We start from the raw sequence: 25,481 nt of genomic DNA, 5'->3' as shown, positions 1-25,481 counted from the left end.
GGATAGAGCTATGGCTAGTAGGAAAATTGAGTGGAGAGGCATGAACTGAACAAAGCCACGATCCTTCCTGGCAGCTCACGCAGGCCGAGAGCCTTCCTATTAAGACGGTAGATTGCGAACCAGTATCCATGGTATTTTGTTGGTAGAGCGGGACGGCGGGAAGGTTTGCGCATCAATAAGGTAGGCTGATAGATAAGGACACATCCCGTCAAACAATTTGATCATAACTTAACACTCAAGATCTAAGCAACCCTCCTTCAAAGGAACCCTGCGTTGCTTTCACATGACGCTCTCTGAGTGAACTTCAGTTTTTGGCAGGAACTTCAATGTGATCCCTACTACGAGTGTCAGTAAAACATTTGATAGCCTAACGCCTTGTGGGCGGCGAGACGTACTTCTGTTCCAGAGATGCCTCCCTCCCAGCTGCTCCTTCTTCCACGCTTCTAAGCACGGGCAGCCTCTGCGATCTCTTGTAGGCAGTGAACCACGACCCTTTAAAGAGATGATCAATTTCCTCGACAGTGAGCCCCGACACCTCTGGGACCATGAAGAAGACGTAGACAAGACCCAGGAAGCACCACCCAGCAAAGAAGAGAAAAGCACCCCAGTTGTCAGTGGTTTTAAGGAGCGACGGAATGCTGTACTTGACGGCATAAATAAAGAGCCAGTGGAAGGTTTGGCTGACAGCACCGCCAAAGGATCGGAGGTGGTTAGGCCAGAGCTCACCACCAAAGATATAGGGCAATACGAAGAGTCCTGCTCGTGGTGTCAGTTCTGAACTTGGCTTTTATCATGCACCCAAGCTTGGAAGCAAGAACTCACCAACAGCGTATCCGAATGCGTGGAAGAACAAAGCTGCAATAGCCGCTTGCGATGCTCCATTGCTCACCGGGCCTTCTTGATGGTACTTGATGAAGACACCAATATAGACATGCGAGATGAGCTGTAGGGTAATACCAACAAAAAGAGATCGACGTCTTCCCAACGCATCGATGAAGAAGAACGAGGCGATCAAAGAGAAGATAAACTTGGAGAAGCCGTACATGCCGCTCAGGAACATGCTCTGTGAAGTGCCCCCGCCTACTCCGATGATGCTCATGATGGGAACAAAGTAAGAGGTGACCGAATTGGCTCCGGATAGTTGCGCAAGAGCGTAGGATATCAGAGCTTGTGAAAGTCGACGCAGGTTCGAGGGCACGGTAAAAGTTTCTTTGGCAATTCCCAGCAAGCCTGCATGTACACCACTGATCGAGGCTTCGATATCTGCCACCTCTTTTTGAAGGCGAGGACTATCCACCGGCATGCGTCTGACGTCGACTAGAACGGCAATAGCTTCATCGCGCCTGTCTCTCATCAAGAGCCATCTTGGAGATTCCACAATGAAGAAGCTTGCAACGATGGCAAAAGCCATGCAGATGGCGGGCGAAAACCAGACCACTTGGTACTGAAGGTTGCTAGGTGCCATGTGAAGAAAGATCCCATAGACGCAAAAGACGGATGTGAACAAAGCCACACCCATCGCCACGGTATACCAGGCTGCAAGGAGGCCTCGAATCTCGGCAGGAGCAATCTCGACTATCGCCATAGGACCAATGACGCTCAGAGAACCGATGCCCATTCCCGAGATGATACGGGCCGCATATAAAGCGGGCCAGCCGGGAGCGAGAGTAGCAACAATCTGTCCAAGGATCCAGACAGCCGTGTAAAGCCGGAAGGACCATCGACGTCCGATTCGGTCGTTGATGAAGAAGGACCCAGCAGCACCGACAGCGTAGCCGATGTAGATGATTGATATAAAGTTCTGGATATCATCCGCTCTAGCACCCGACTTGATGTCGAAATGCTTTTGAAAGCCTGGAAGGGACGGTACAACAGATGAAGATCCTTGGTCCCAGGCTAGTTGTGCTGTCATTATGCTGTTCACTGTTAAGTGGATGGCTGAACTCACTGGTTGGAAGCCCTGCTAATGCGTACACCGCGCAAGAGAACAATAGGCTTTTGTTGACCATCAGGCTCCTAGGGGTCGCCTTGATTGTCCGGACATATTTAGCCAAAACTGACTCGGTGAAAATTGTCTTGATAGCCATAGTGAGTGATGTATCAGGAGTTAACTTCGAAAGAAAGTTGAGACCGAAGCCATCGAGACAATCTGGGGTACGGACGTCCAAGGCATTTTAATACGGAGCCGTATCGTCAGTCCGGATAACACGATGGTAATTGGCTCCAAGTGGCTGCAAGACATCCCTTGGCCAAACACTGACGCATTTGCAAAGCATCACTCTCGTCGCCATTGTTGTGCGAGTTGATGTCCACGGAAGTATACGGTAGAAGTTGAACGGGGAACGCCCTTTCCGGGCACCGATACCCGGCCGGAAGAATACGGCAAGCCAATCGGAAACGGGCGTGGCGCCTCGACTTTTCTTATCTAGGTGACCTCAAGCCGCATTACCTAACTTTACCCCACACTTACAGAGTGGTCCTCACATCTCGCAGTCTGGGGAAGCGTAGAGCCGTGATCTCTGTCCACAACCACGCAAGTGAGAACCACAATGCAGCCAGGCAGTAGAGGTCAAAAGCCTAAGGTCCTCCGACGGCGACGCATCCCTGGGACGCGGGCTCATCAAGCATGTCTCTATTGCAAGGACAAGAAGCTCAAGGTGATTTGAACATTTCCAGGACTGAGCTCGGCTCTAACTTTGCGATACTACAGTGCGATGATCAGGTGCCTGCTTGTAGCCCCTGTAAGAAACTAGGGATTGGTAAGTGGTTGAGTTGTACTTGGAATGCAGGCCGCTGACCCAGTCTAGAATGCCTCGTTCAGGACCCCCTTACCAAGAGACCGCGAGCCCGAAACTATCTAGCACAGCTAGAAGGCCGTGTCGCCAACCTCGAAAGCGGCGGACAGTCTTCGCGTTCTCCCCCCTCGCCTTTGCTTACTGTGGAGAGCTATGTCGATGAGAGCACACCTTCATACAGCCGAACGCCAGACCAAGTGCAGAAGGCAAGCGATCTGTCTTCCAGTATCGGAGCACTAGAATGCCGCACTACCCATGTCGAGCCTCAATACCTGGGCTCCTCTTCTGCCTTCGCATTTTCCCGCCTGATTAACCTGTCCCTCACGCGAGACCTGCCCATAACGCCAACGTTCATCAACGTCGCAGATGGAAGTACGTCACCACCCTCGCCAGGGCTTCTGCCAGAGTACGATACTGCCGTAAAGTTGAGCGATGCATACTTTAAGCACATGCATCCTCAGTATCCGTTTCTGCACGAACCGACATTCAGACGTTGGGAGAACGAGCTCTACACTTCATCTCGGAGTTCCACAGAGATTGGCTACTACTCTACTTCGTTGTTCTTTCTGAACATGGTACAACTTACAAGTCCCGGCACACAGTGACAGGAGCTGACAATGTTGCAGGTGTACGCTATTTCTGCTCTTCTAACACCTAGTACACAGGCGTTGGCCGAGGTAAGTCTGTACCAAGCTGGAACTTGCAAATCGAGGAATTGTGGTCACTTGCTCACTTAGGCCCTAGCAACTCTACATGTCCGCACAATTGTACACCGATGCTTTGTCCAACAACAATCTAGAGTCCATTCAGGCTCTACTATGCTACGCCATGTACTCTATGCGGTCTCCAACTGGCCCCTCACTATGGTAGGTACCCTAAGGAAGCACCAAGTCTTGAGCTCCTCTAATTTACAGGTAGGAAACTGACCGGATTAGCGATCCGTCAGTGCATTGAGCTTGGATACCATCGCAGTACCAAACGATATTTATTCAAAAATGCAAACCCTTGGCAAAATGAAATGCGGAAAAGAGTGTTCTGGGTCGCCCATGGTATGGACTGCATGATTGCCATGCGCCTAGGTCGGCCATTAGGAATTCCACTTCAGGAGATTGACGCAGAGGTAACTGACTCTCACACCCTGGTTGAGATAAGTTAAGCTGATGAACTGTCAACATCTAGTTACCCATGAATGTTGATGATGCCTCTGTTACTGAAAGAGGAATCTTTGACTCTACGATAAGTGACGACAACGCATCTGAGCAGAGAATGACGACAACCTCTACTGCCATCCACGTCTTCAAGCTCCGTTGCATCTGGGCTCGGATACACACCTCTTTCTTTTCCGACACTGCACGTCTGAGCGTGGATGATATGACTTATACCAGTCGAATACAACAACTGCGTGCTGACTTGGATGAGTGGCTAGCGACAACACCGCCTTCACGGGAATTTTCGAGCAGCGATCTGACAATGTTTCTGAAGCAAGACTGGTATGAGTTGAACTACAGTTATACACTCATTCTGCTCTATCGGAATCAGTTGGCCGAGTTCAAAGACTCATCCAGTCAGATCTTCCAGGATTGCCTGCAGGCTGCCAGAACCATATGCCAAGGGTACCGCCGTCTCTATATAGGAACATCCATCAGATACACCTGGAGCACTCTGCATGTCATATTCCTGGCTGGTCTGGTCTACCTACACTGTCTGTGGACATCACCCACTGCTCGGACGGCTATTCGACCCGAGGAGATCACCAAGACGTGTACGGATTGCACCATGGTTCTTGTAGCGATAGCTGAAGGATGGCAAGGGGCCTCACCATATCGTGATGCGTTTGAAGCGCTCGCTAGCCGCACCATCGGCATGATCATGAACAGCAACTTCCCAGCCGCGTCCCCGCCACAGTGGCAGGTTCCTCCAGATTTCGGGGGCCATGACAGCTGGGCATTCAATCTCAATGACCTCATTGAGACTGGAGGGTTGGATGGGTTGGATGGGCTCTTGGAGGGCTTTATTGTCGATTTCACGCAACCGGATGTTTATTGACTTGGGTTGAAAGCGTTTTGATAGAGACTCTCGATGTCTAGATCTATCTGGGTCCAGCTTAAATTGACACAGCCTCCCATATACCTCCATTTACATCAGTTCGAGACACTTTGGTGTGGTCCAGAGTGCTGGCTAACAGTATCAGAGTTTGAGAAGTGAAATCTGTAGGACAATTGTCAGCTACCAACCCGCACACTGTAAATTGTGGCTTATCTCACCTCCTTCATTTTGAAGTCCCGGGCTAGCGACTCAGTTCATTAGTGAACAGCCCGGTAGAGGCGTAAATCGACAATTTGAACGTACCTGACGCAAGTTCAAGCTTCGACATCTCCCTGGGACCATCTGCGCCGTCTGCAAGTCCGTTGTTGGGTTTGCCCTCTTTGGCCACGCGCCACTTCCAGAATGGAGTAAATTGGTCGGGCACACGCTCGACCTGATTTTTGACATGCTATTGCATGATTTGGTTAGCACGAAGCTGATGCCATATCAAAAGATGTTAAATACCTTGCCGAGGACCGGGAGGAATTTGAAAGCGTGCCCACTGTCTCCCTATTAGTCGTGTCCATGCGCTTAATATGCAAAAGATACTTACGAGCCACCAGTACAGATGAAGAGCGAGTCCGAATATCCGGGAACATAGTCGATGACGTACTAGCATTGTTAGTCACAAAGAATTCCAAATCCAGTAATGGAATGCCATGTACATACGTCATTGTCAATGCTGTCCGTGTACCAGCACAGCTAAAGTGGCGTCAGTCTTCCTGCAGATAGCTGGGCAATGTTTCATCTACATACCCTGCTGTCTGTGAAGCCAAACTCCACAAGCTCCGGAAAGGCTTGCGCGATGACCTTTTTCATCCGTGACAGCCCGTACAAGGGTACGGTGTTGATACGATTCTCGGTGTACTTGGTTCGAGGAGTCGAGATTTGCCTATATAGATCAGCATGTCTGTCTTCTAAAGAGGCGGTGGAAACTCACAAGTCTGGCTGCGTTGGATGGGGTTGGAAGTTGGTGAACTGATTGTGTTCCATGTTAGTCTAGACAACAGTACGAACGAAGCAATATCCCACCTTGCGGCCACGGAAGCCAAACTTGAGTCGCCCCTGCTTCGATATTGGGAAGCCGCCTCCTTGATAGTAGCTGCGATAGCAGTCAGTAAAATGACTTGACCCGGTCTTCAATAGATGTAACGACTTACTTCTCACCCTCGCCTCTGCGATACGACCACACAGGATAGTTGTCTGGATGGAAGCGTTCCCACAGGTCTTGGCGATATTCGGGAATGTCGACAAACATTACGGTGCCAGCTGTAGCTTCGACGGTCAAGTGTGCCTCTGGGATGATCGACGCAGTCCAGCTTCCAGCTATATCAAGTTAATACTGATCCGGAGAACGATGTGACTCCAGGCGCAGTCATACCAGCAACTATCACCAGGTCTCCAAAGTGGCGGAGTCCATCGCAAGTCTTGATTCCCGCGACTCGCTTCTCTCTTCCGTTGTTCTCGGTGATTAGGCTGGAAAGCTTTCCAACCGGGTCACCTAGAACAAACTTGACACCTGCTTTCCCGCAGAGATACCGTGCATAAACACACGACTAGCGACTTTTATCAGAACACGTGCACCATACACAATGGTCTGGGAGCTGGAATTTACCTTGTCTGCAATTGTGACACCGCCTTGGATATCGAGAAACCCGTTTGTGTTCCCATCATTGATCTTGTCAATGATATGCAACTTCTCCACCCACTTAGGGTCGATCTTCTGTAGCCGTCTCTCATCTTCGGCGTTACCCTGATAGATAAGAGTTAGCGTATACTGTATGGACATGCCGCCTCGAGAGTAGCTATCATACCTTGACAAATTGCATTTTGCGGAACTCGGGTGCCGTCTTCCCCATCGTTTCCAGGCTCTCGGCATAGTAATCTCTGAGCGTGGGACCCTCGGCAAGGAAGTAAGATCCGCACTCCAGGAACAGCTTGTCCTCAGGAGTCAAACCCTCTGGGAGGCTCGAGGCGTCCAATTCGGCGACCGCCTTGTTCCACGAGAGCCAGTAGTTGCGGGCTTCAATGGCAAGATCTTGGTAGCTACATGATCTGAGGTGAGCAGTCCTACTACGTACAACGACATGACCGAGCCTTACTCTTGGCGCTCCGCATAGGCCATACGAAACACTTTGTTGATATCGGCAGAGGCGCCATCACAGCCTCTGGATGGATCGTAGTGGTTTTTGTCGAAGGCGCATCGGTCAAAGATGGTGATGTCTCGGTAGCCTCCGCGCGCAAGCCACAGAGCAGTGCTGAGGCCGAACACACCTCCGCCGACAATGATGATCTTCGAATCGTGGGTGAGCATGATGAGTGCAAGTGATTATTGTGCTTCGCGTGACAGTGACAGCTGAATTTGAAGTTGATGCAAAGAATAACTTGCTTGCGAGGTGGCGTCAGTCAGTGTTATAAGATTGCAATCCAATCATTATTACCGTCTCACGTCGTCTGATCAGAGGCATACCGAGGCATGGCGGATCATCATGACCTGGCCGTATTCTTCCGGGAGCCATTCGGGAGCTGCCGAACATGACCCGGATGCCAACCGGAGCCACCCACCCCACTCTCCGGACGCTGCCGGCACGCAGAGTTCAATTCATCAGTCTAACCAACACATACATTAAGTTTGTTTCCGGGGGCCTCGCGATCTGTCCTCTTCCATTAGTGCATGGTGGGGGGACCTGTAGGTTAGCGACCAGGCTCGTTCCGATGGATGTCATGCTTTCAGCATGTCTGGCCTTCGATCAGAGGACACCTGGGAATCAAAACCATACCTGGCGTGTCGCTTTGCTAGGTGATTTTATTTGTAGGCTGTAGTTCTCCGTCGCCAACCTCCGTGATAAGCTCTTTCATTCATTTCAAGTTCAAGGCCAGTCATGATGGGTTTGAGGTACAACGGCGTGTCAAGCAACATTGATATAGTACGGAAATCAAACCGTTATTGGAAGTACCTCCAGCTTGCTATGAATTCATATATTGAGAGATTTCAAATTTCAGAGAGGGAGATTAGTTCTTCAGAAGTCTCCCCACTTCTTCCGCAATAGCCATAATACGCTCTTCCGTGAGTCGGCGGCCAATGATCTGCACGGCAACCGGAGCCCCGTGGTATGCCTCGGGATCGTCTGCGGATAAGTTGTGTTAGTGGATGCTGGGATGTCTTTCTCTTTGGGAGTGGATAACGTACACTCAGCCTGCACAGTTGCGTCGATATCCGACAAAGGCTTGAAGTCGGTTGCTTTCGCATCTAGGGCCTTGTCGGCGAACGTGACGGGGACCACAACACTAGTCCAGTCCAGAACGTTTATCACGGTGGCGTAGCCGTAGTACTTGAACTGGTTGTGGCGGACTGCGGCAGTGGGGGTAATGGGAGCGATGATCGCGTCGAGCTCTCGTCCAGTCTTGGCCTCGAACTCGCGGATCTTGGCAAGATACTCGATCTGATAGTTCCACTTGCTGAGCTGAAGGTCCCAAACATCATTGACTCCGACCTTCTTCAGATCTGGGTTGACCAGCTCTTGAATGTTAGGGATAGCAGGCTCTCCCGAAAGCTTCAGGGAGCCAAATATGTCCTATCGGCGGAGTCAGTCATCAAAAGAACAGTTCACGCAGTAGATGATGTCGACTTGCCTCGCCGCCATCAGAAGCATAGGCCCTGTTTGCAAGGTCCCAGGCAAATGTGTGTTTGTATGGCTCCCAGGGTAGAACTGTATGGCCTGCACCTTTCAACTTATCCACGACCATGTTCACACCCCGAAGAATGGGAGGATGAGGAACGACCTGGAGCTATTAGCCCACACGTTTCTCCAGCTGCGAAGACTTGGACGACGAGCAACATACATTTCCGTCACAGGAGTACACGCCAAGTGTGAGACCACCAGACGAGATCTTGGACCTGATTGCGTCTTCCTCTTCAGGTCGCCATGGCATGGGAATGGTCTTGGAATCGAATTGCCACGGCTTCTCCCCGAGCACAGCTTTCATAAAGACACGCATGTCTGCGATCGAGTGACAGATGGGACCGACCACGCTATGGATGGTCTCTTGGCCTTCCATGCTGTTGGCAAGCTTGGCATACGGGAGCCGTCCGTGGCTAGGACGAATACCGTATAGGAAGTTGAAAGCCGCTGGAACTCTGATAGATCCGCCTTAAATATCGCGTGTTAGGAACCAGTATTGAAAGTGCGCAAAGAACATGCTCACCAATGTCAGTCGCAATACCGATGGGACTACCATAGCATCCAATCAAGGCCCCTTCGCCGCCAGAGCTGCCTCCACAGGACCAGTTCTTATTCCGTGGGTTTACAGTTCGGCCCGTGATATTGTTGATCGTCTCGCAGACCATCAGGCTCTGTGGAACGCTGGTCTTGACATAAAACACAGCGCCGGCCTTGTCTAGCAAGTCGACCAGCACACTGCTCTCGTCATCCTTCATGCCAATCCATCCGACATACCCCATTGACGTATCAAACCCCTATTCGCAGTGTCAGTGCTTTTCTAAACCAGATCACATGTTACACTTACCTTGACACGGCACTGGTCTTTGAGAGAGATGGGCAGCCCGTGCAGGGGGCCGCTTGGCTTCTTATGCTTGGCAAAGTATTCATCGAGCGACTTGGCTCTCGCCAGAGCATACTCGGGCATGAAACCGAGAAGGCAATTGACCTGTTCGTGTCAGTGCAAAGGCCTGCACCGAGACGGGAAAGGGTGTGCTCACCAGTTGATGGGCCAACGCAGCTCGCTTCAAGAATGCAGTCGTCACAGCCACAGCTGTCAGCTTTCCGATGGCTAGACTGTGCACCAAGTCGGCTGCAGACGTCTCGGTGATGGCCAGTTCCTCTGCCGTGAGGATTCCGCTGTCCTTGAACGCCGACATGGCCGAGTCGCCGGTGTGGGCCGTCTTGAGGCGCCATTCTGCAGGTATCGCATCAAGAATGCTCGCTTTACGCTGTGCCGCCACGTCTTGCCAGGTCATTGTGATGAAGGGTGCCGTTCAAAATAATCGAGAGGTTCAAAGAAGGAGCAGCAATGATAGAAATTGGATCTAGAGGAGAATTCGAATCATTGCATGCGGCAGAGGTAGGAGAAGGTGCTCTGCTCTGTAGATAACAAATCCCACTTCTTATCAAACACGGTACACCCGACGTTCGCGTTGGACCCGAACCCCCACTGCATCCGCACCTCGGAGATGCGCCGGAGTAGACTACATATCCTTCGAGCTGATAAGGTTTCCAAGGTTCCCTCAGAGGAGCCATGCTAATCCTTCATCCAACTCTACAAGATCATCATCCATTTGCCCGAAATTCTCGCCTCTTATGTAAGTGTTCACAGCATTAGCAAAGACAAGACGCGGGGTATGTCCTAGGCATTACATGACAAGACAATAGAGCTACAATCGTCATCGTCTTGGAAGGTATCCAGACCCCACCAGCGAAGCCCCTCTATTCCTGATTGAGCATGAAACTGCGAATGGGCTGGCCATCCGTGACAAATCGCCTGCGGGGAAGAGAAGCGCTATCCTTTTGACTGGCCACTGCCAAAGCAGCGATGACACGGAGCCGAGACATTTGATCCGATCATCAAATCCAACAGCAGATGGCCGCGGGGCGTCACCCACCCATCCGAGTTGTGGGGCCGCGGAAGACTACATTTCCACGCCCTTTCTGGGTTTCAGGGAAAAGGAGAAGGGCGTGTTCTGTTCTGGCAACACGATGGTCTCCGTATCCGAGTGATCATCAACCGAGAGGGGTGGTTGAAGAATCTCGGCTACGAGGGAAGCGACAGCTCCTGGCTCTGCCAAAATCTTGGCAGAAACAGCATAACCTCTTTCCCCCTCCTGTTATCACTATCTTTGTTGAAATGTTAGAGTATATTAATAAGAATTCCGGTCAGATCGGGAATGAATACGGTGGCAACCCTTTTGCATCTCTCACAAGTCCTCGTTCATACATTTCCTCCTCGAAAACCTTCGTTGAACTTGTCGTAGAAACACCCAAGGTCTTGGAATTGAATCCGGACGTAAAGGCATCACTTCCTCGAGCCCGCCTCCATTGGATGCGTATCCACAAGTGCTCTGTGATTGAGGTCTAGCCACGAATGTTCCAATTTATCTGGATTTGGGACGTGGTATTCGTGCCCGAACTCTCAACAGCACATGAATATTAAAATGTAAGACTTCCATGCTGTGAAATATCATTCCTTAAATCAATAGACATCTCCTCGGCCCCTCGAACAGAGCTGGCGAGGTCGTCATAGTGCTGCCAGGCTGCCTCGACGACGCGATCCGATCTCACAGATCTTACCATCCAGTATCTTTGGAAATTCTCACATCAAGTGACTTCGAATCTGCAACCAAACTAATACTAGTCCTCACAATGATAGACTATATACGGGCCGTTAAATCAACTGACACGTTTCCGTGTCTTGCCGGCCGGCCGAAGGTAGGTTTCCGTGGCCAGCCTAATTCACGTTGGACTAACCATCCTCGTACAGTGACTCATACAGATTCAATCGAGTTGATAGCTCAAATAAGCGAAGAAGCTGAGCACTTATTGGAGATGGTGTCTATTATGTCTGTATAAATAAACCCTAATAACCTGCATAACTCGAGATCCCTGCCACTTATTTGACCTCAGCCGTTCTTGTCTCGATCTAAGATTGAATACCACATTGTAGAACCCTTGCACCCGAATACCGGCATTTGGATGTAGACCTTGCCATTTCTTCTCAAAACTCTGTGTCTTAGGCGAACACAAAGATCATTTCGACCTTCATACGTCAGTCACGAGACCCACACTAGTAAAGCTTGTGCCAGAAGAGAGACAAGCATACGGTCAGATGCTGAGCGACTGCTGGACCAAATATGACCAGATCGTCTCACTGACGAATACATGCAATTAGCAAAGGCGGGCGGGATCTTCTCCTGACTGAGGACAGGACCATTGAAGCTTCAGCCAGAGTAGCGCTATTAAGTAAGTGAGATAAGCATATCCGGCGCCATTCCATGGTGTTTCAAGACTAAATAATGTCAGAAACATCGTCCTTCGCTCGGAGGATGGCTCAAAATAGTCTAGACACCATGGGTACAGCTCAGAGCCTACCAATCTTGCATATCGACCGAAGTGTACCTCTTAGGGATCGAGCTACCAAGTTCTCAAAGTTTGCCAAAGGCCTGAACATACGGAGTACATGTACTTCCCCTGACCATCAATTCGTAAGCTGTGGAGTAACTCGCCTCGACCTGGTCGTCTCTTAATATAGAGACTATGAGTCTAATAAACCACGTGGCTATTCATACGCAAGCTCTCAGGAGGGGCCAGTCACACAAGGTACACTCTTCGAGTGCTTCGCTGAGAAGTCAGTGGAGAATACGAGCTAATGCTTGAATCACTCGATTCAAAAACACTGGCTTACCACTCTTGTACGCTCAGAGGACACAGCCAAAAGGCAACGGTCAGAGAGTCTCGCTTTGCCAAGCTGCTGCTCGAAAGCCTAGACGACGATATATCAGGAATTTCAGGCGGGCTTCTAGACTAAGGCAGCAAAGATAATCTCTACACTGTGAATGTTCTAAGCGTTGACTTTTACCTGCACAAATTAAAGGTCCAGACCAGTTTGGAAGCACCGTCGATTTGACCATGGCGTGAATAAATCTCAGAGCACCATTACTCCCAATCATTCAAGTCGGATCTGACTGTCGCAATCCATGGCGTGACGGTCGGTCCGCACAATTCTACTCCGTACAATATCATCGATAGCACGGGAAACGCTTACTGAAATTTTGAAGGACGGAGTCGAGTCTAGAACAGATTACCTCGATCGAGTAATTACCCCGTACATGGGCCCCTACCACACTAGACAGGGGCACTTCCAACCTTTGGGATCCTTATCTGCTATGGGCCTACGGCCAGTGCTTTGAGCGGGTGCCAAGCTGGCTGGCCATCATTGTCGTCACAAAAGCTCCGCCATCTATGCGAGTAAAGGAAGTGGACCATACAGCTGGTAACATACTATGTACGTACTTTTGTCCCGATATGTAATTCGTTCCCAGTGCCACGGGCTGAGGCGACCCGCAAGGTTATCTACGCCACAGCCCTGAAAGGACCCCCCTGATAGATCTTGGAATTTCCCAAGTGGATATGTCGAACGTTTCCTACATAGCTAGTGTGCGGCACGAACCACGCCTCTAATTAGGGGTGTGCAGTCTAGCGAGCCTAGACAATGCAGCACGTTTCTCCTCTTCCCGGCCGATTTCCAAAGCTGGAAAAAAGTCTGGCGTGGGCCTTTAAGGGGCTGACGAGTGGGCCAGAAAGGAGAATGACCTGCATGGCTCCACCAACACTGGAAAACGCAGAAGGTCTTGGGAAACACCCTGGGGACGCAAAATGATTCATCACAATATCGCAGTGATGTGTAGTCTTTGAGTCTCAAGTACTTTCCTGGTTCAGTGGCTTGCACCAAGATATCAAAATTCGGCAGTGCGTCAGAGGCGTCGAACACGGAACGGGAACTCAGAACGATTGACCTCCAACATTGACTGCTACAAGTACTTGTAGATGTTTTTCAAACCTAAACGACTTAGCCTACAATGCTCAAGCCTCTTGGCTTTCGAGGTCTGAGCGCCGCCAGCAGGTTAAAGCAACTCCGGACTGAAGAGCGACAAGAACCTTTCCAAACCCGATCAAGCAAACGACTAATGTAACCTTTGAATCCTACCAACAACCAATCCGATGCCCAGAGCGGACATCTTCAAAGCTGTGCTCCCAAGCGCAGAGTTCGCCTTCACTGCAGGTCGTTTCATCCAGGATCTGGCGACCTTTAGCGCTTTGTTGCATTGCTCACGAGGTGCAGCTCGTTTTCTCCTCCAACCAAGTATCAAGACGATTCTTCAACGATGTAACGGCATTGCCAAGCTGTCAAGATCCAGCTGAAAGCAATTGCGTAAAACGGAGTGCGTGCGCCCCCAGCCATCGGGGCCTTCACCGAAGCGAGGCAGCGCTGTCCCTGCTCAAAATCCAAGCCCCCTTTTTCCTTAGTGCTCCGCGCTCAGGGCACGGTTTTCAGCCAAGAAGCTAATTCCCAAGGAAGGCTAGCTGGAATCGCTCGAGTATCTGGCAGCCCATCAAACAACAAGACTCTCTGTGGAGAATCGCGAAAAGGGCAAAGGTCATACAGAGTGAACAGCGTTCATCCCTTCTAGTGCCCAGTAGCTGATTCATCGGCCGGCCTCGACACACCGAAAGCCCATCGACGCCGCAACTAATGTGACCGTAAAAGAGCCGTCCAGACTCCACCACTTCTCGGCTTCAATGCGTCCATTGTGCCCTTTTTATGAGGGCATGTGCTGTTCTCGATCCTTTCTTTCAAGGCTCGTGTCATCAGTCTTGACCCATATGTCTTCGTAGTGATCCGACACAAACCTCGCTGCCACTGGCCAGCGAGGCTTCTTCCACAAACACTGGGCTCAAGGAGTCTAAATTCGAACCGCACGACGACCGCCTAACGGATCTGGGGATGCCGGTCAACGAGGCCCTCCTGTCCGAGCAGAGCAGGTCGCTCGTCGGACTGCCTCCGGTGCTACGACACGGCCTGACAGGCGTCGCCGTCATTGCCGGGATTTCGCTGCTGTCAACCGTCGCGCTGTTTATTCATCTCACCTTTAAACTTGTCACCTGGCATGTACAAGCACGGAAGTCACACAATGCTCAAAAGCGGATGCACTCGCCCACGGCTGTGGACTTGTCACTGGGGCTCTCCCAACGATACTTTCGAGGTGGAAAAGCGCGCCACGCTGAGGAGGGAGGGGCGCCCAAAGACAATGGCCAAGTCAAGATCGTGAAGCCGGAGCCCAACCAGTTCGTTGTTCTGCTGTACAACTTGCTGCTGGCCGATATCCATCAGGGGATGGCATTCTTTCTCAACAGCGTCTGGGTGGGAAACGATTCCATCATGGTCGGCACGACGACCTGCTGGGCTCAGGGCTGGTTTGTGTCAACTGGAGATCTGGCAGCCAGTTGCTTCATCACTGCTATCGCCATCCACACCTACTGCATCATTGTACGAGGTTGGAAGCCACCACAATGGGCTGTCATTGCCACCTGCGTCTTCCTCTGGGCGTTTGTGTACATTCTGGCCATCATTGGTGTGGGGATCACCGGTGACGGTGGCAAGATTGGCGGCTACTACGTTCGTGCCGCGGCATGGGTAAGTCACCACTCGCACTCATCGATGCTGAAGATCCTGTCTCGGGCCATCGCTAATGCATGACAGTGCTGGGTGAACAAGGAGTACGACACTCTCCGCCTTGTCCTCCACTATCTCTACATCTTCATCTCCCTCGCCCTCACCTCCCTCCTCTACACCCTCATCTTCTTCACCCTCCGCCGCCGCACTCAGGAGGCGGACCGCGGCCGTCCAGGAGATGTCGGCGCCGCATCCGGCAAGCGCTCCCTCGACCTGCGCAGCACCACCACCACGACCACCAACAGCGCCGCCAAGCCCGCCGGCTCCGGCGCCACCAAGGCCAAGCTTAACGGGCACCACCCGGCCTTCCTCGTCTACCCCATCATCTACGTCTTCTGCACCCTACCCTTGGCCCTCGGCCGCATCGCCACCATGGCCGGTGCCGATGTCCCGCTCGCCTACTTCTGCGCCGCCGGCGCCCTCATCGTCAGCAACGGCTGGGCCGACGTCCTGCTGTGGGGCCTGACGCGCCGCAGCGTCATCTTCGGCCACATCGACGACGACGACCTCGGCATCGAGACGTTCGAGTTCATGCGCACCCCGGCCCGGCGGTTCGGCAACATGATCTGGGTCGAGGGCGCCGGTAGCGCCGCGGCCGCGGGCAAGGGCAAGCCTGGTGGCGGTGGCATGGGCGAGGAGAGCGGCTTCTGGGAGAGGCTGCTCAAGGGCCCCAAGGGCTGGAGGGAACTTGCTGGCAGCCAGAGCAGCAGGAACTCTCACGTCCATGGTCACCGGCGCACGGGCGAGCGGAGCATCAGCCAGGAGTCGCTGAGAGGCGCCGCTCAGAACGACCGTGGCATGGCAATCCAGATGGACCTTGTCACCACCGTCGTGGTCGAGATGGATCACGATGTCAAGAACGTTCGGACGCGCGACGCGAGCGCGCACTCGACCGGGAGCGAGAGCAGGATGGGCATGTGATGGAATTGACGACCTTTTTCTTTCCCGAGTTTATCACTGGTTATCACTGGAGTGTGATGGTGCATGCATGCCATCGGTGCGAGCTGCGAGCATAGCGTGATATTCCTTCCTGTCTTCCTCGAGATACCCAAGATGAAAAAGGATAACGTCCGCAAGGTCGGGTATATGTGGCATTTACATACATAGCATTGCTAGCTCTCGTATATACGTTAAGAGTCACGAGATTGAAAAACGATACGTTGAGAATGAAACTTTGATTTGTGGACAAGAATGAGTGGGTGATAGCGAATGTGTACATTGTAGTGGCTTCTAACTGCATTGTACTTACAATAGAAGCTCACCCTAGATAACTCACCCACGCTCACTGCACGGAGATAAGAGGAGTCATTTCGGGCGAGGCGAAGGCAACAGGGTGCGAGAGGACTGAGGCCCAAGATTGGAGATTCTATGGCACTGAAATAGTGTGTGACAAGGCACGGTTGCAGCCTACGTTCTGTGCTTGGTCTAATAGAGAGTTCGGGACATGGCACTCCTTGATCTGTTGAAGTATCTTGCTTTGATTGTTGTGTAGTCCCTTCTTAGGGACTCAGGGAGCAGCCCTATTCTTCAATTTCCGGTGCACCTATTGGTCTATATCTATTGGCCTCAGCCACGAACGTCTGCCACAACCTAAGTTTCAGCTTAGATTTGAGCCACTTCAAGTCGTCCGGGCTCTGTCTCATGTGATCCAGTTCCTCAGGAGGGATATTCGTCTTGCGGTAAAGTCTCAATCGGACACTCTCTCGAACCGGGAGCTTTTCTCGCTTCCTTGGCTGCCGTGTGAAAGGGATCTCGTTCTTAAGTTTGTCTTGGATCTGCGGGTCTCTAACTAGTTGAGATAGTGGCTTCCTATGAACATGATGTCAGTAAGAGGATTCAGAAACGCAATTTTCATAATGAAAGAGGCCTCGTACAGACACTGCCCCGTCCACTCATAAGGCAACACAGGTACATCATCATCATTTTCAGCTTCGCCATAATCAACTAGGAAGAAACACCGTCGGCTGTTGAAGGCAAAGTTGGCGTCATAGGAGGCATATCGAAACTTTGGAGCCTGAAAATCGCAATTCCAGTGGTACTGACATATTCGGTTCAAGATGAATTCTGTGCGCTCGATGCCGTCATCTCCAGGAACTAAATGGGTCAGAGTCTGGACCAGGACTCGTACAGGTGGCTCCGGCTGCGGATGATCTGGTTGTGAGTCTTTGACTTTGCTTGCCATTATTTCCAGTTCTGTAGTGGCAATGTGTCGTTGGGTGAAGTCCCCGATCTCCTGTGGTGAAGATTCCGGCAGGCAGGCGACTATCGTGACGAAGAAAGCGCCTACCCCACCCACGTGATGAGCAGACCCACTTTCTACGATCCACCCTGGAGCTAACAGGCGCGCGCTTTTCAATGGTAGGTAACTAGGTAGGTGTCGAGGTAGGTCTAATTCCACACCACACCCGTCACAGCCACACCTCATGCTGGTTGCAGACGGCCTGAAGGCGACCCGGTGTTATGGGCTGTCTGTTTCATCCCTCTGTTGGTTTGAACTTCGTCCTTTAGAACTGAATTCGAAGCAGAAAGAGGGATTTGGCCCATTCCAGACTCCCGGTAGGTAAGGCGCATGAGCACATTGCCCAAACGCCAAAATGATATCATGTAATGTACATATAATGTCTCCGAAGCAGAGTTTTGCTGCTATTTCAGAGCATCTGGTAGAGGAACAGGAACTACATTACAGCCTAAATGACAGACATAAAGAAGGGGCTGCGATAGCTAGTAGAGCCCAAGCGCGCGCGCCGCCTATGTTGGCCTACCACCCAGAGGCCCATGCAAATCAGGAGCATCCTTCGATAGAGACTTTCCGAAAACACTATTATCTTCGGGACCAACAGGCCCCTGAATTGGTCTCTAATTAGAGACATCATACGAGCGGTAAAGGTGAAACACAGGGTGGTTTTGTGGTGCAGTCTTTCGTGACTTCGCCCCCAAGCATTGTCCCGGCAAACACCAATCATTCGGGCTGGTGGCATAAGTCACCCAGAAATAGATGCAAATCGAGGTCTTGCTTGGCCTGTTCTGAAACCTAATATATCCTCCGCCTCCCTGCGGCGCTTGAATCTGGACAGCAATTATGGTCTTGCAACTAGGGTACCGAATTTCCCCCGCGCGAGGGTTTAGATCCCTCTATAGCCTACTCATGATGCCGGCATCGGGGTATATATATGGCTGTGTATCCTCAATGCTCATTGCCTTCTCTGTACATTATTCTAAAGCGCTTGTCCATCCAGTCTTTGTACTCAAGACTATTCCTATTGACATCACATCAAGATCCAACTCTCTTCGGCAGAAATCTTTCAACTGCCTACACCGTGCTGCTGTACCGTGCAGAGCAAAGTGTCTTAAGCATAAAAGAAGAAAAGCAACACATTCTCAAGAGGTATGCAGCCTGTGTAATGCGACCAGCTGCAAAGAAAAGTACTAATCTCAAAGTTTCCCAGACACAGACATTTGAGAAAATGGGCCGTTCTAGCAGAGGTAGTAGCAGTTCTGGTAGATCTGAGTTTAGCTTGGATCATCGGATGCTCGAAGCTGACCCATCGTGTGAGATATGTGAAGGAACTGGGAAGGAATTCCGAACTGTGGAGGAGTGGGTGGTCAAGACATGTGAGGAATGCCATGGACGTTCTCCAAGATGTCGGGCGTGCGACTCGACAGGCAAACGCAGATATCTGCGGATTGTCAACAGAATGTTCGATTGCTCCTGTAAACGCTAAGGGTCCATATGGCAGATGGGTCTCCATTCGTTTTTGATCTGTTTTCCATGTGTTTTGGTTTAGGATTTTCTTTTATATCGTAGTTATTTGCAATGGGTACAATGTTATTCGTCTACAAAAACCACACATGGAAGGTTCTACAACTAAAAATCTTATATTCGGCTTAGGATATTCTAAAGCCCCTAGTATCTATTGTTATAATAAAGCCGCCTTTGTTAAACTAGCGATCTAGTGTCTCTTAGTACTGATCATCTATCACTTCCCTAGCTCATCCTTGTATAAATCCCTGTGGTAAGTCTCTCCTCCTTAGCTTCACCGGGCACCCTTGTGGAGAGCACTCGGTAATCCGAGGAAGCTCAGACTGCAAAGTTCATGCAATGACTCCTGTTCATGGCCTACACCGCTGTTCCGGGGTCTCAACGTCGTCAAGGCCCATTCCAACAGGCTGAACATCCCTCCTATAAGCCGTCTAATACATGATCCATTAACCTTTAAGCGTGAGTGCCTTCCCCAATGCAGTATGGGATGGGGTATTTGTCGCTGCTACACAGCCGAATCACACCCTTGACCCAGTTGAGGTCTTTGTAGGCCTGGCTCGTGTACGTGTCCGACATGAAGGTGTTGTTGCTCGGGTTGTCTGTGCAGCCGCTGAACACGTTCCCCTGGACACGACGAACATATGGCTGACTAACAATGACGCCGAACATATTTTCGGGCACATTGAATGTCAACGTATGTGACTGCTGCGTAGTCCAGGTCTCCGTGTAGGAAACGGATAGCGAGGCCGAGAGAAGGTTCTTGATAAGCGGGATATCCAATGAAGCGCCCGCTGTCAAGGTATTGGAGAGAGTGTAGCCTGAAGAGACGGCCACGGACGCACTCTGGCCGCCAGCGCTGCTGACAACAGGTGAAATGGGGACATCCCAGTTGAGGAACTCGGTATCAGAGAGCACCTGAATCTCGGTGCTCTTGTCACAGCCCCGACGAGGTTGCAGGCTGACTGGGTTGGAGTCCTTAGTGCCAGATGGTGGTGAGAACGCGGCAGCTCGATGTTCCAGGCGGTCAAAGTCGGCCGCTTTCATGATCTCGGGCTGTCCATCGTTCTTGATTACGATGACATCATCGTAAGATAAGGCTGACGAGGTGGGAAGAGCGGTAGAGAGGTGGCTCGAGCCAAGGAGGGTAAGAATAACGAGAGACAACATTGTGTTCTGATTAAGTATTAAGATCTAGCGAGCACTTGGGGAGGATGAATGACTGGCTTGTGGTCGGTAGTGAACCAAAGAAACTATTTGCAGCAACTTCATGGCGGCCTGTCTTTTATATACAATTCACGATAGCAAGTCACGCTCTTTCGCCAAGTTAATCTAGTCGCGATGTGATGGTGCAAGCCGACAATGGACAGTCCATTGAATGTGGTCTCCTTTCTTGGCGCTTAGCGGCATTTCCCGCCAGAAGGTCAATAGCCGACCTGGAAACCCTTCATTTAGACTTATGTTACCTTGGCTTTTTTCAATACGAAGTTCATGGAATGGGATGAATTATGCCTTTCGTCTGATTGAGAGCGAGAAACAAGGATCGACGTTTGCCTGCATGGACAAGACCCATCATGTTTGCGCGTGTCGAAGGTCACCTTCGACTCTTCGTAGGGCTGTGCGCATGAATTGTACACAGCCACGCGCGTTACGGTGCCTTTGATTCATGCTTCTTCATTTGTCAGATACCTTCGGTGACTCCATCCAGTGTAAGTGGACAATTGTCATTGTTTCAAGTCTCAGAATTGTGCCGATTACCCAGCTGCCGGCGCGTCTCGCGGTCGACGAACCAGAACCCTTCTGCACCCCTTTTCAGTAAGTGGATCGGTGCCAAGCTAAGGGGAATGGCATCACGAAAGCACGAAGATAACTTGGAAGAGAAGAGTCTGAATGTCGAAAAGTGATATGTATAAAGGATGGGGAGATGTACGTGCCGAAATTGGATATCTCAAATGTTTATCCATTAATCATAACCTCTTAATCAAGCTCCTCTAGGCTTCATTGTTACTGAGCCACACACTCGCTTTAACTTCTCCCAAGTTCCTTACAATCGTTCTACATCATGCATATCACTGTGTCTGATCTTTTGAGGGTGATGCTTTTCTCCTCTGTGGCGTAAGTGCACGTTCTTTCAAGTCAAGCTCTTCCGATGACTGACCTCCAACATAGGATGGCAGATCTTCATACAAGCTGCACCTGTCACAATGGTGACAGCTACAATTGGCGCATGACTACTCTGGCTTGCACTTCTTACGATGAAGCCAAGTATCAAGTACGTGATCGACTTCTCACATCGACGATACTTACTTACACCTAATTAACAGTGGGGCGGTGCTGTCTATGACACGCCATCCGGTCGGGTGAGTAACGCATCTCCCAGTCAAAACAAACCCCGTGGCTAATGAACTCTAGTGTACCCAACGAACTGATGCTGATCGTATCGCTGGTGACCAATGGGAGGAAGCATGTCAGAAGATCGCAAAGGCCGGCTTCCAGTGCGTTGATGGGAAGGGTACCTGTTATGCTGATCCTGCCAGTGTTCGCGGATCTTGCTGAGAGATGAGAGACCAAAACCATGAGCTCCGTTGCTTGTGTGATCGGGCTTGTGTCGCTTCTCTTATATTAAACCACGACAAACTCAACATAATGTTGTGATGGATACGAATATGTAATTAGGCAGACATATGAGGACTATCATGTGTATCAATGAATGAGTAAAGGCCGTGTGACCCGTTGAGCAGCCAGAGACTGAGACTGGCCTGCATCTGACTTTCCGTTCTAGCACGGATGAAAATAGATGCGGAAAGATTCCGAAAGCACCGCAAGGAGAACATTGTTGTATGTGAAACACTGTAGCTTCTTCTCAATCTTTTAGATTCAAATTGCATCTTGAGGCCCTCGTTCGCAGCCCGTGATCTGACCAAACGCTTTAGCAGAGTTGGAACTTGACCCACAGATATCATTATCCGGTTTCCCTGCAATTATTGCTCACTACCGACATTATCTCCCATCCCCAGAAAGAGTATTATAATTTCATAGTCGAAACTGTCTACAGGCTCAAGATTGTATCAATGAGATTGCCGGGTGCGTTCTCAAAGTCCACCATGACGATCCCAACCCTTTTTCCCTTCAGCCCCTGCAAGAAGGGAAGCAACTGCTGATTTACACCTCCAGAAGGCGTGACAGTGCCGTTACCGAGAGCCATGATGCGAGGCGTGAGGGGTGGGTCCATATCGATGTTTCTGCTCGAGGCGAAGGACCAGAACAGATCGTTGGGGAAAGCATCCGACGTCGCCCTGAGGATATTGGCCGTTGTCGCGTTGTACTTGAGCCCGATGTTGTAGGAAGGGGTTGAGTCCTTGGGCGCCTCAGGCTCGTAATAGTCCTCGATGTGCGCCGTGCCGTTCTTTTCGCGATTGTAAACCAGCGTGATGTCCTGGCCATTGTCCGTCCAGTCGCTAGGGGAGAAATGAACACCAGGGAGGGAGGCCTCGTAGGACGCATCCAGGCGGTCCATAGTGAAGCGACGGATCAGCGTGATCTTACCGCGTGCCTCGCCGAGGGTGCCGAAAGAGTCCTTGGTCTGCAAGATGTACTTCTTGGCTGCCCGCGAGGTGAGGATGTCGTAGAGCGCTCTTTGAACAGTGGCATCATTTGCGGCGTACTTGGTGGTACCGCCCTCGTACTGGAACGAGAGTAGGAGGGCCTCGCTCGGGTGGTCATCGAGCCACTTGTAGAAACCAAACATGGTATCCGCTAGAGTGGCGGTCTGAGACACAAGGGCCGGGCCGTGCCAGAAAACAAGCACGCTATTGGTGACATCAAAGGCGTATCGGAGATCGAAAGCACGAACTCCAGCATTCAGCACTATTGGCATCATTAGTGCTCCGTCCGCGACCAGCTTATTCCCTCGTCTTAATCGCGGCAGTACAGAACTCAATTGCTGTTGCGATTCGGATCACTCACTATCCACAACTGAGCGCTCTTGGCAGCGATATGTATCAGACGAACGGGGAATCTTGCCGCCAATCTCATTGATGTGCAGCAGCTGCTCTCGCGTAGCCTGAGAGTAGTTCCACGTCTGCGCGTCGTGAGCTCCGGGAATGTTCATGTGCACCAGGAGAGTGCTATCGGGATGGGCTTTCATCCACTCTGAAGTGTTGCTTTTCACACTCTGGTAGTGCCCAAAGACGGGCGACCCCTGGCTGAGAATTTCCCGCATGGCCAACTCGGGGAGTGAGAGCTGCTTGCAGTCCCGGCGAGACTTCAGACCGGTCGCATGAGCTCCCACAACCGGCAAGCTGAGGCATGCCAATGCCGCAGTAACAGTGTTTAACAACATTGCAAAAGACACCAAGATTTTCGATCAGGAAAAGGACTGTTGACGGAGCCTACCTCATCATCGTGCTCTCTCGAAAGGAAGGCGAGGATGCACGGGCTCATATATACACTGCAATGTTGAATGATTACTGAGATGACCGCAGTCAACGTGGAGTCACTTCATTCTCCTGGTTGGTCGTTGTAATGACCGACCCCGCCGCACCAAGCGTCAATAGACCAGTCTTGGTTGTCAGCTCATTTATCATGAACCAGGCCCACGTGGTTACAGGGGCTGCTTAACGCCGATAGGGCTCACAATCTCTTTATTCAGTTGGATACCATGAGTGTTGTATTTACAAGTCCGAGGATAGTCTCCATCCTCGCATCTCCTTTTGCAACCTTAGCCAAATCGGTTGCTGTAAGTTGCCCACTTTCAGACAGCTGCTTCAACTTGAAATACAAGAGCTTTGAAACAAGCAACTGAAATCTCACAAACACTGGCGACACAGGTGCTCGAATAAGCGAGCAGGCACAGATGCAAAGGTAGGTGATTGGCGATAATGTTTTCTGATATTCGTAAGAGATAACCAGATAAAATAATCATGGATGTGCAAAGTGCTTGATCCATCAAGAACAGTTTAGGATGTGATGTCAGACAGCTTGTGAAGCCGTAGCCGCTAAGCCGCAAACTCATTGACAGGTCACACCGCAAACTACGAAACTGAACCCGACAACTCAACTATACAAGTGTGGAAAATGCTGCCAAAATTCTGGCGCAAGCGTAACGCATTTGACCAGCTGGTGCTTCCCAGCGCGACCAGGGAAGCCGGTATGACATATTTATTGCTGACACCTCTCAAGAAGTAGCTCGGGACTGAAACGCACAGTGCCACGGGCGTCTTGTTCTCCCTCTCCTGGCTGTATCGACAGGTCCGCATCTACTTTGAGCACGGCGTCAATTGCGTAGCAGAGCTAAGTATTCCGCACAACGGCTTTATCCGTGTTGTGGTGCCTACAAAGGCTTGCTGGACTGTTGAGCAGCACTTCTTGGTGCGTTTTCCTGCTCTGGGCATGCACTCGTGGACAATTCACCCTTTCACCGCATATCCACTCCCAGTAGAGAAAAGGCAGGTTTGCTCGAGCGAAGTGGTATTCTACATTCGGTCCCTTGGAGGGTTCACGTCGCGATTGGCCTCATTTGTCAGGTACACCCGACTGCCAAGATACGGTGGATGTTGGATGGACCATACGGAGGTATCGATATGGCGAAAATTCGGAACAGCGTGCGCTGGCTAGTTATTGCTGGCGGGTCGGGGGCAGGTTGGATTCTACCTTTCAACACGGCTTTCCTCGGCCAAGCCAAGCGGACGGGCCCGATGCTCAGGCTTCACTTAAGGTCATCTTGGCCACGCGGGAGGTACAGACAGTGAACTGGTTCGAGGAGGAGGTGAATGCCCTTCTCTCTGCCGCAGAGACCAAACACAACAAACTGTCTGTCGATGTTGACGTGTATTACACTGGGGCTGCAGATGTCGGAGAAATGTCGGGAATGGCGGCACAAGAAGAGCAAAGTCCCGCCCCCGAGGAAGCGGCTATGCCAATAGTAAGCCGATCAAAATGGGCGATTGACCTCCAGCATAATGGAAAAAATCAAGATATACAAATGCAACACCGGACCCGCCGCCTGCCAGTCAGACCCGACCTACCGGCGCTGGTCGCCCGCGAGGCCGCTGCAGCAGGGGGTCAACCTCTCAGCGTATTCGTTTGTGGGCCGCTGGAGATGCAATCCGACGTATCGAATGCTGTCGCTCGGGAGCAGTTGGGAATCGCTAAAAGCGGGCTTGGCGATATCCACCTGCACATGAGCCACTTCTCGTGGGTGTAGCGTAGGGTTCAACGGGTGCCATGCTGATGATGGGAGGAAGCGAATGGAGATCGGCAAACTCGACCTTGGAGAGAGGAGAACGACCACTACTGGACAAGTTCGAAGCCTGCCTCCGAACCCGGACCGGAAATCAGCAGCTGAGAGGATGTGACCTGAACCAAAAAGGTAGGGACACAAAATTACAGTCCTCTCCATCCCATGGCCACGGACTGTGACGGTAGTGGCACCATGGCACCATCTGATAATCTCTCACACCAATCCTAGCGCATCCCGTTACTCGACAGACGCGTCCCGTCTCCACCGGCCGGCAGGGATCAAGTGGTCTCAGTGGAACGGACGTGCAGATGGCACCATCTGATTAGACTGATTAGATCAAAACTCCTCATGGATGTGA

General features: G+C 51.2%; 9 protein-coding genes across 9 annotated transcripts; 3 read left to right on the top strand and 6 right to left on the bottom strand.

The window, feature by feature from the left end:
* Positions 1–304: 304 nt before the first annotated feature.
* E0L32_005938 (uncharacterized protein) lies at positions 305–2,087 on the bottom strand (the record flags this gene model as incomplete). The annotated part of the gene is made up of 4 exons (XM_031140515.1): positions 305–335; positions 396–756; positions 823–1,896; positions 1,949–2,087. 4 exons carry the CDS (start codon positions 2,085–2,087, stop codon positions 305–307), a joined length of 1,605 nt encoding a protein of 534 aa, XP_030995446.1.
* Positions 2,088–2,549: 462 nt separating this feature from the next.
* E0L32_005937 (uncharacterized protein) lies at positions 2,550–4,841 on the top strand (the record flags this gene model as incomplete). The annotated part of the gene is made up of 7 exons (XM_031140514.1): positions 2,550–2,657; positions 2,711–2,759; positions 2,808–3,370; positions 3,422–3,472; positions 3,540–3,661; positions 3,714–3,915; positions 3,975–4,841. 7 exons carry the CDS (start codon positions 2,550–2,552, stop codon positions 4,839–4,841), a joined length of 1,962 nt encoding a protein of 653 aa, XP_030995445.1.
* A 141-nt stretch (positions 4,842–4,982) lies between these two features.
* On the bottom strand, positions 4,983–7,194 carry E0L32_005936 (uncharacterized protein; the record flags this gene model as incomplete). The annotated part of the gene is made up of 14 exons (XM_031140513.1): positions 4,983–5,003; positions 5,060–5,082; positions 5,145–5,289; positions 5,346–5,382; positions 5,434–5,492; positions 5,550–5,582; positions 5,637–5,772; positions 5,821–5,858; positions 5,913–5,982; positions 6,041–6,206; positions 6,262–6,436; positions 6,496–6,633; positions 6,695–6,926; positions 6,983–7,194. The coding sequence occupies 14 exons, from the start codon at positions 7,192–7,194 to the stop codon at positions 4,983–4,985; spliced, it is 1,485 nt and encodes a 494-aa protein (XP_030995444.1).
* Positions 7,195–7,892: 698 nt separating this feature from the next.
* Positions 7,893–9,858, bottom strand: E0L32_005935 (uncharacterized protein; the record flags this gene model as incomplete). The annotated part of the gene is made up of 6 exons (XM_031140511.1): positions 7,893–8,008; positions 8,071–8,455; positions 8,724–9,031; positions 9,087–9,357; positions 9,408–9,548; positions 9,601–9,858. 6 exons carry the CDS (start codon positions 9,856–9,858, stop codon positions 7,893–7,895), a joined length of 1,479 nt encoding a protein of 492 aa, XP_030995443.1.
* Positions 9,859–13,470: 3,612 nt separating this feature from the next.
* On the top strand, positions 13,471–16,046 carry E0L32_005934 (uncharacterized protein; the record flags this gene model as incomplete). The annotated part of the gene is made up of 3 exons (XM_031140510.1): positions 13,471–13,514; positions 14,288–15,086; positions 15,153–16,046. The coding sequence occupies 3 exons, from the start codon at positions 13,471–13,473 to the stop codon at positions 16,044–16,046; spliced, it is 1,737 nt and encodes a 578-aa protein (XP_030995442.1).
* Positions 16,047–16,645: 599 nt separating this feature from the next.
* Positions 16,646–17,307, bottom strand: E0L32_005933 (uncharacterized protein; the record flags this gene model as incomplete). The annotated part of the gene is made up of 2 exons (XM_031140509.1): positions 16,646–16,934; positions 17,000–17,307. 2 exons carry the CDS (start codon positions 17,305–17,307, stop codon positions 16,646–16,648), a joined length of 597 nt encoding a protein of 198 aa, XP_030995441.1.
* A 2,031-nt stretch (positions 17,308–19,338) lies between these two features.
* On the bottom strand, positions 19,339–20,052 carry E0L32_005932 (uncharacterized protein; the record flags this gene model as incomplete). Its single annotated transcript, XM_031140508.1, has 1 exon — positions 19,339–20,052. One exon carries the CDS (start codon positions 20,050–20,052, stop codon positions 19,339–19,341), a length of 714 nt encoding a protein of 237 aa, XP_030995440.1.
* Positions 20,053–20,944: 892 nt separating this feature from the next.
* On the top strand, positions 20,945–21,438 carry E0L32_005931 (uncharacterized protein; the record flags this gene model as incomplete). Its single annotated transcript, XM_031140507.1, has 4 exons — positions 20,945–20,997; positions 21,052–21,154; positions 21,207–21,242; positions 21,295–21,438. The coding sequence occupies 4 exons, from the start codon at positions 20,945–20,947 to the stop codon at positions 21,436–21,438; spliced, it is 336 nt and encodes a 111-aa protein (XP_030995439.1).
* A 493-nt stretch (positions 21,439–21,931) lies between these two features.
* Positions 21,932–23,224, bottom strand: E0L32_005930 (uncharacterized protein; the record flags this gene model as incomplete). Its single annotated transcript, XM_031140506.1, has 2 exons — positions 21,932–22,749; positions 22,849–23,224. 2 exons carry the CDS (start codon positions 23,222–23,224, stop codon positions 21,932–21,934), a joined length of 1,194 nt encoding a protein of 397 aa, XP_030995438.1.
* Positions 23,225–25,481: the final 2,257 nt, after the last annotated feature.

This window comes from Thyridium curvatum (genome assembly GCF_004353045.1).
Source record: "Thyridium curvatum strain D216 chromosome Unknown NODE_32_length_403697_cov_78.906415, whole genome shotgun sequence".
Lineage (NCBI taxonomy): Eukaryota > Fungi > Ascomycota > Sordariomycetes > Thyridiales > Thyridiaceae > Thyridium > Thyridium curvatum.
Note: the sequence above shows the minus strand (reverse complement) of the source record. Positions and strands in the feature narration are given on the sequence as shown.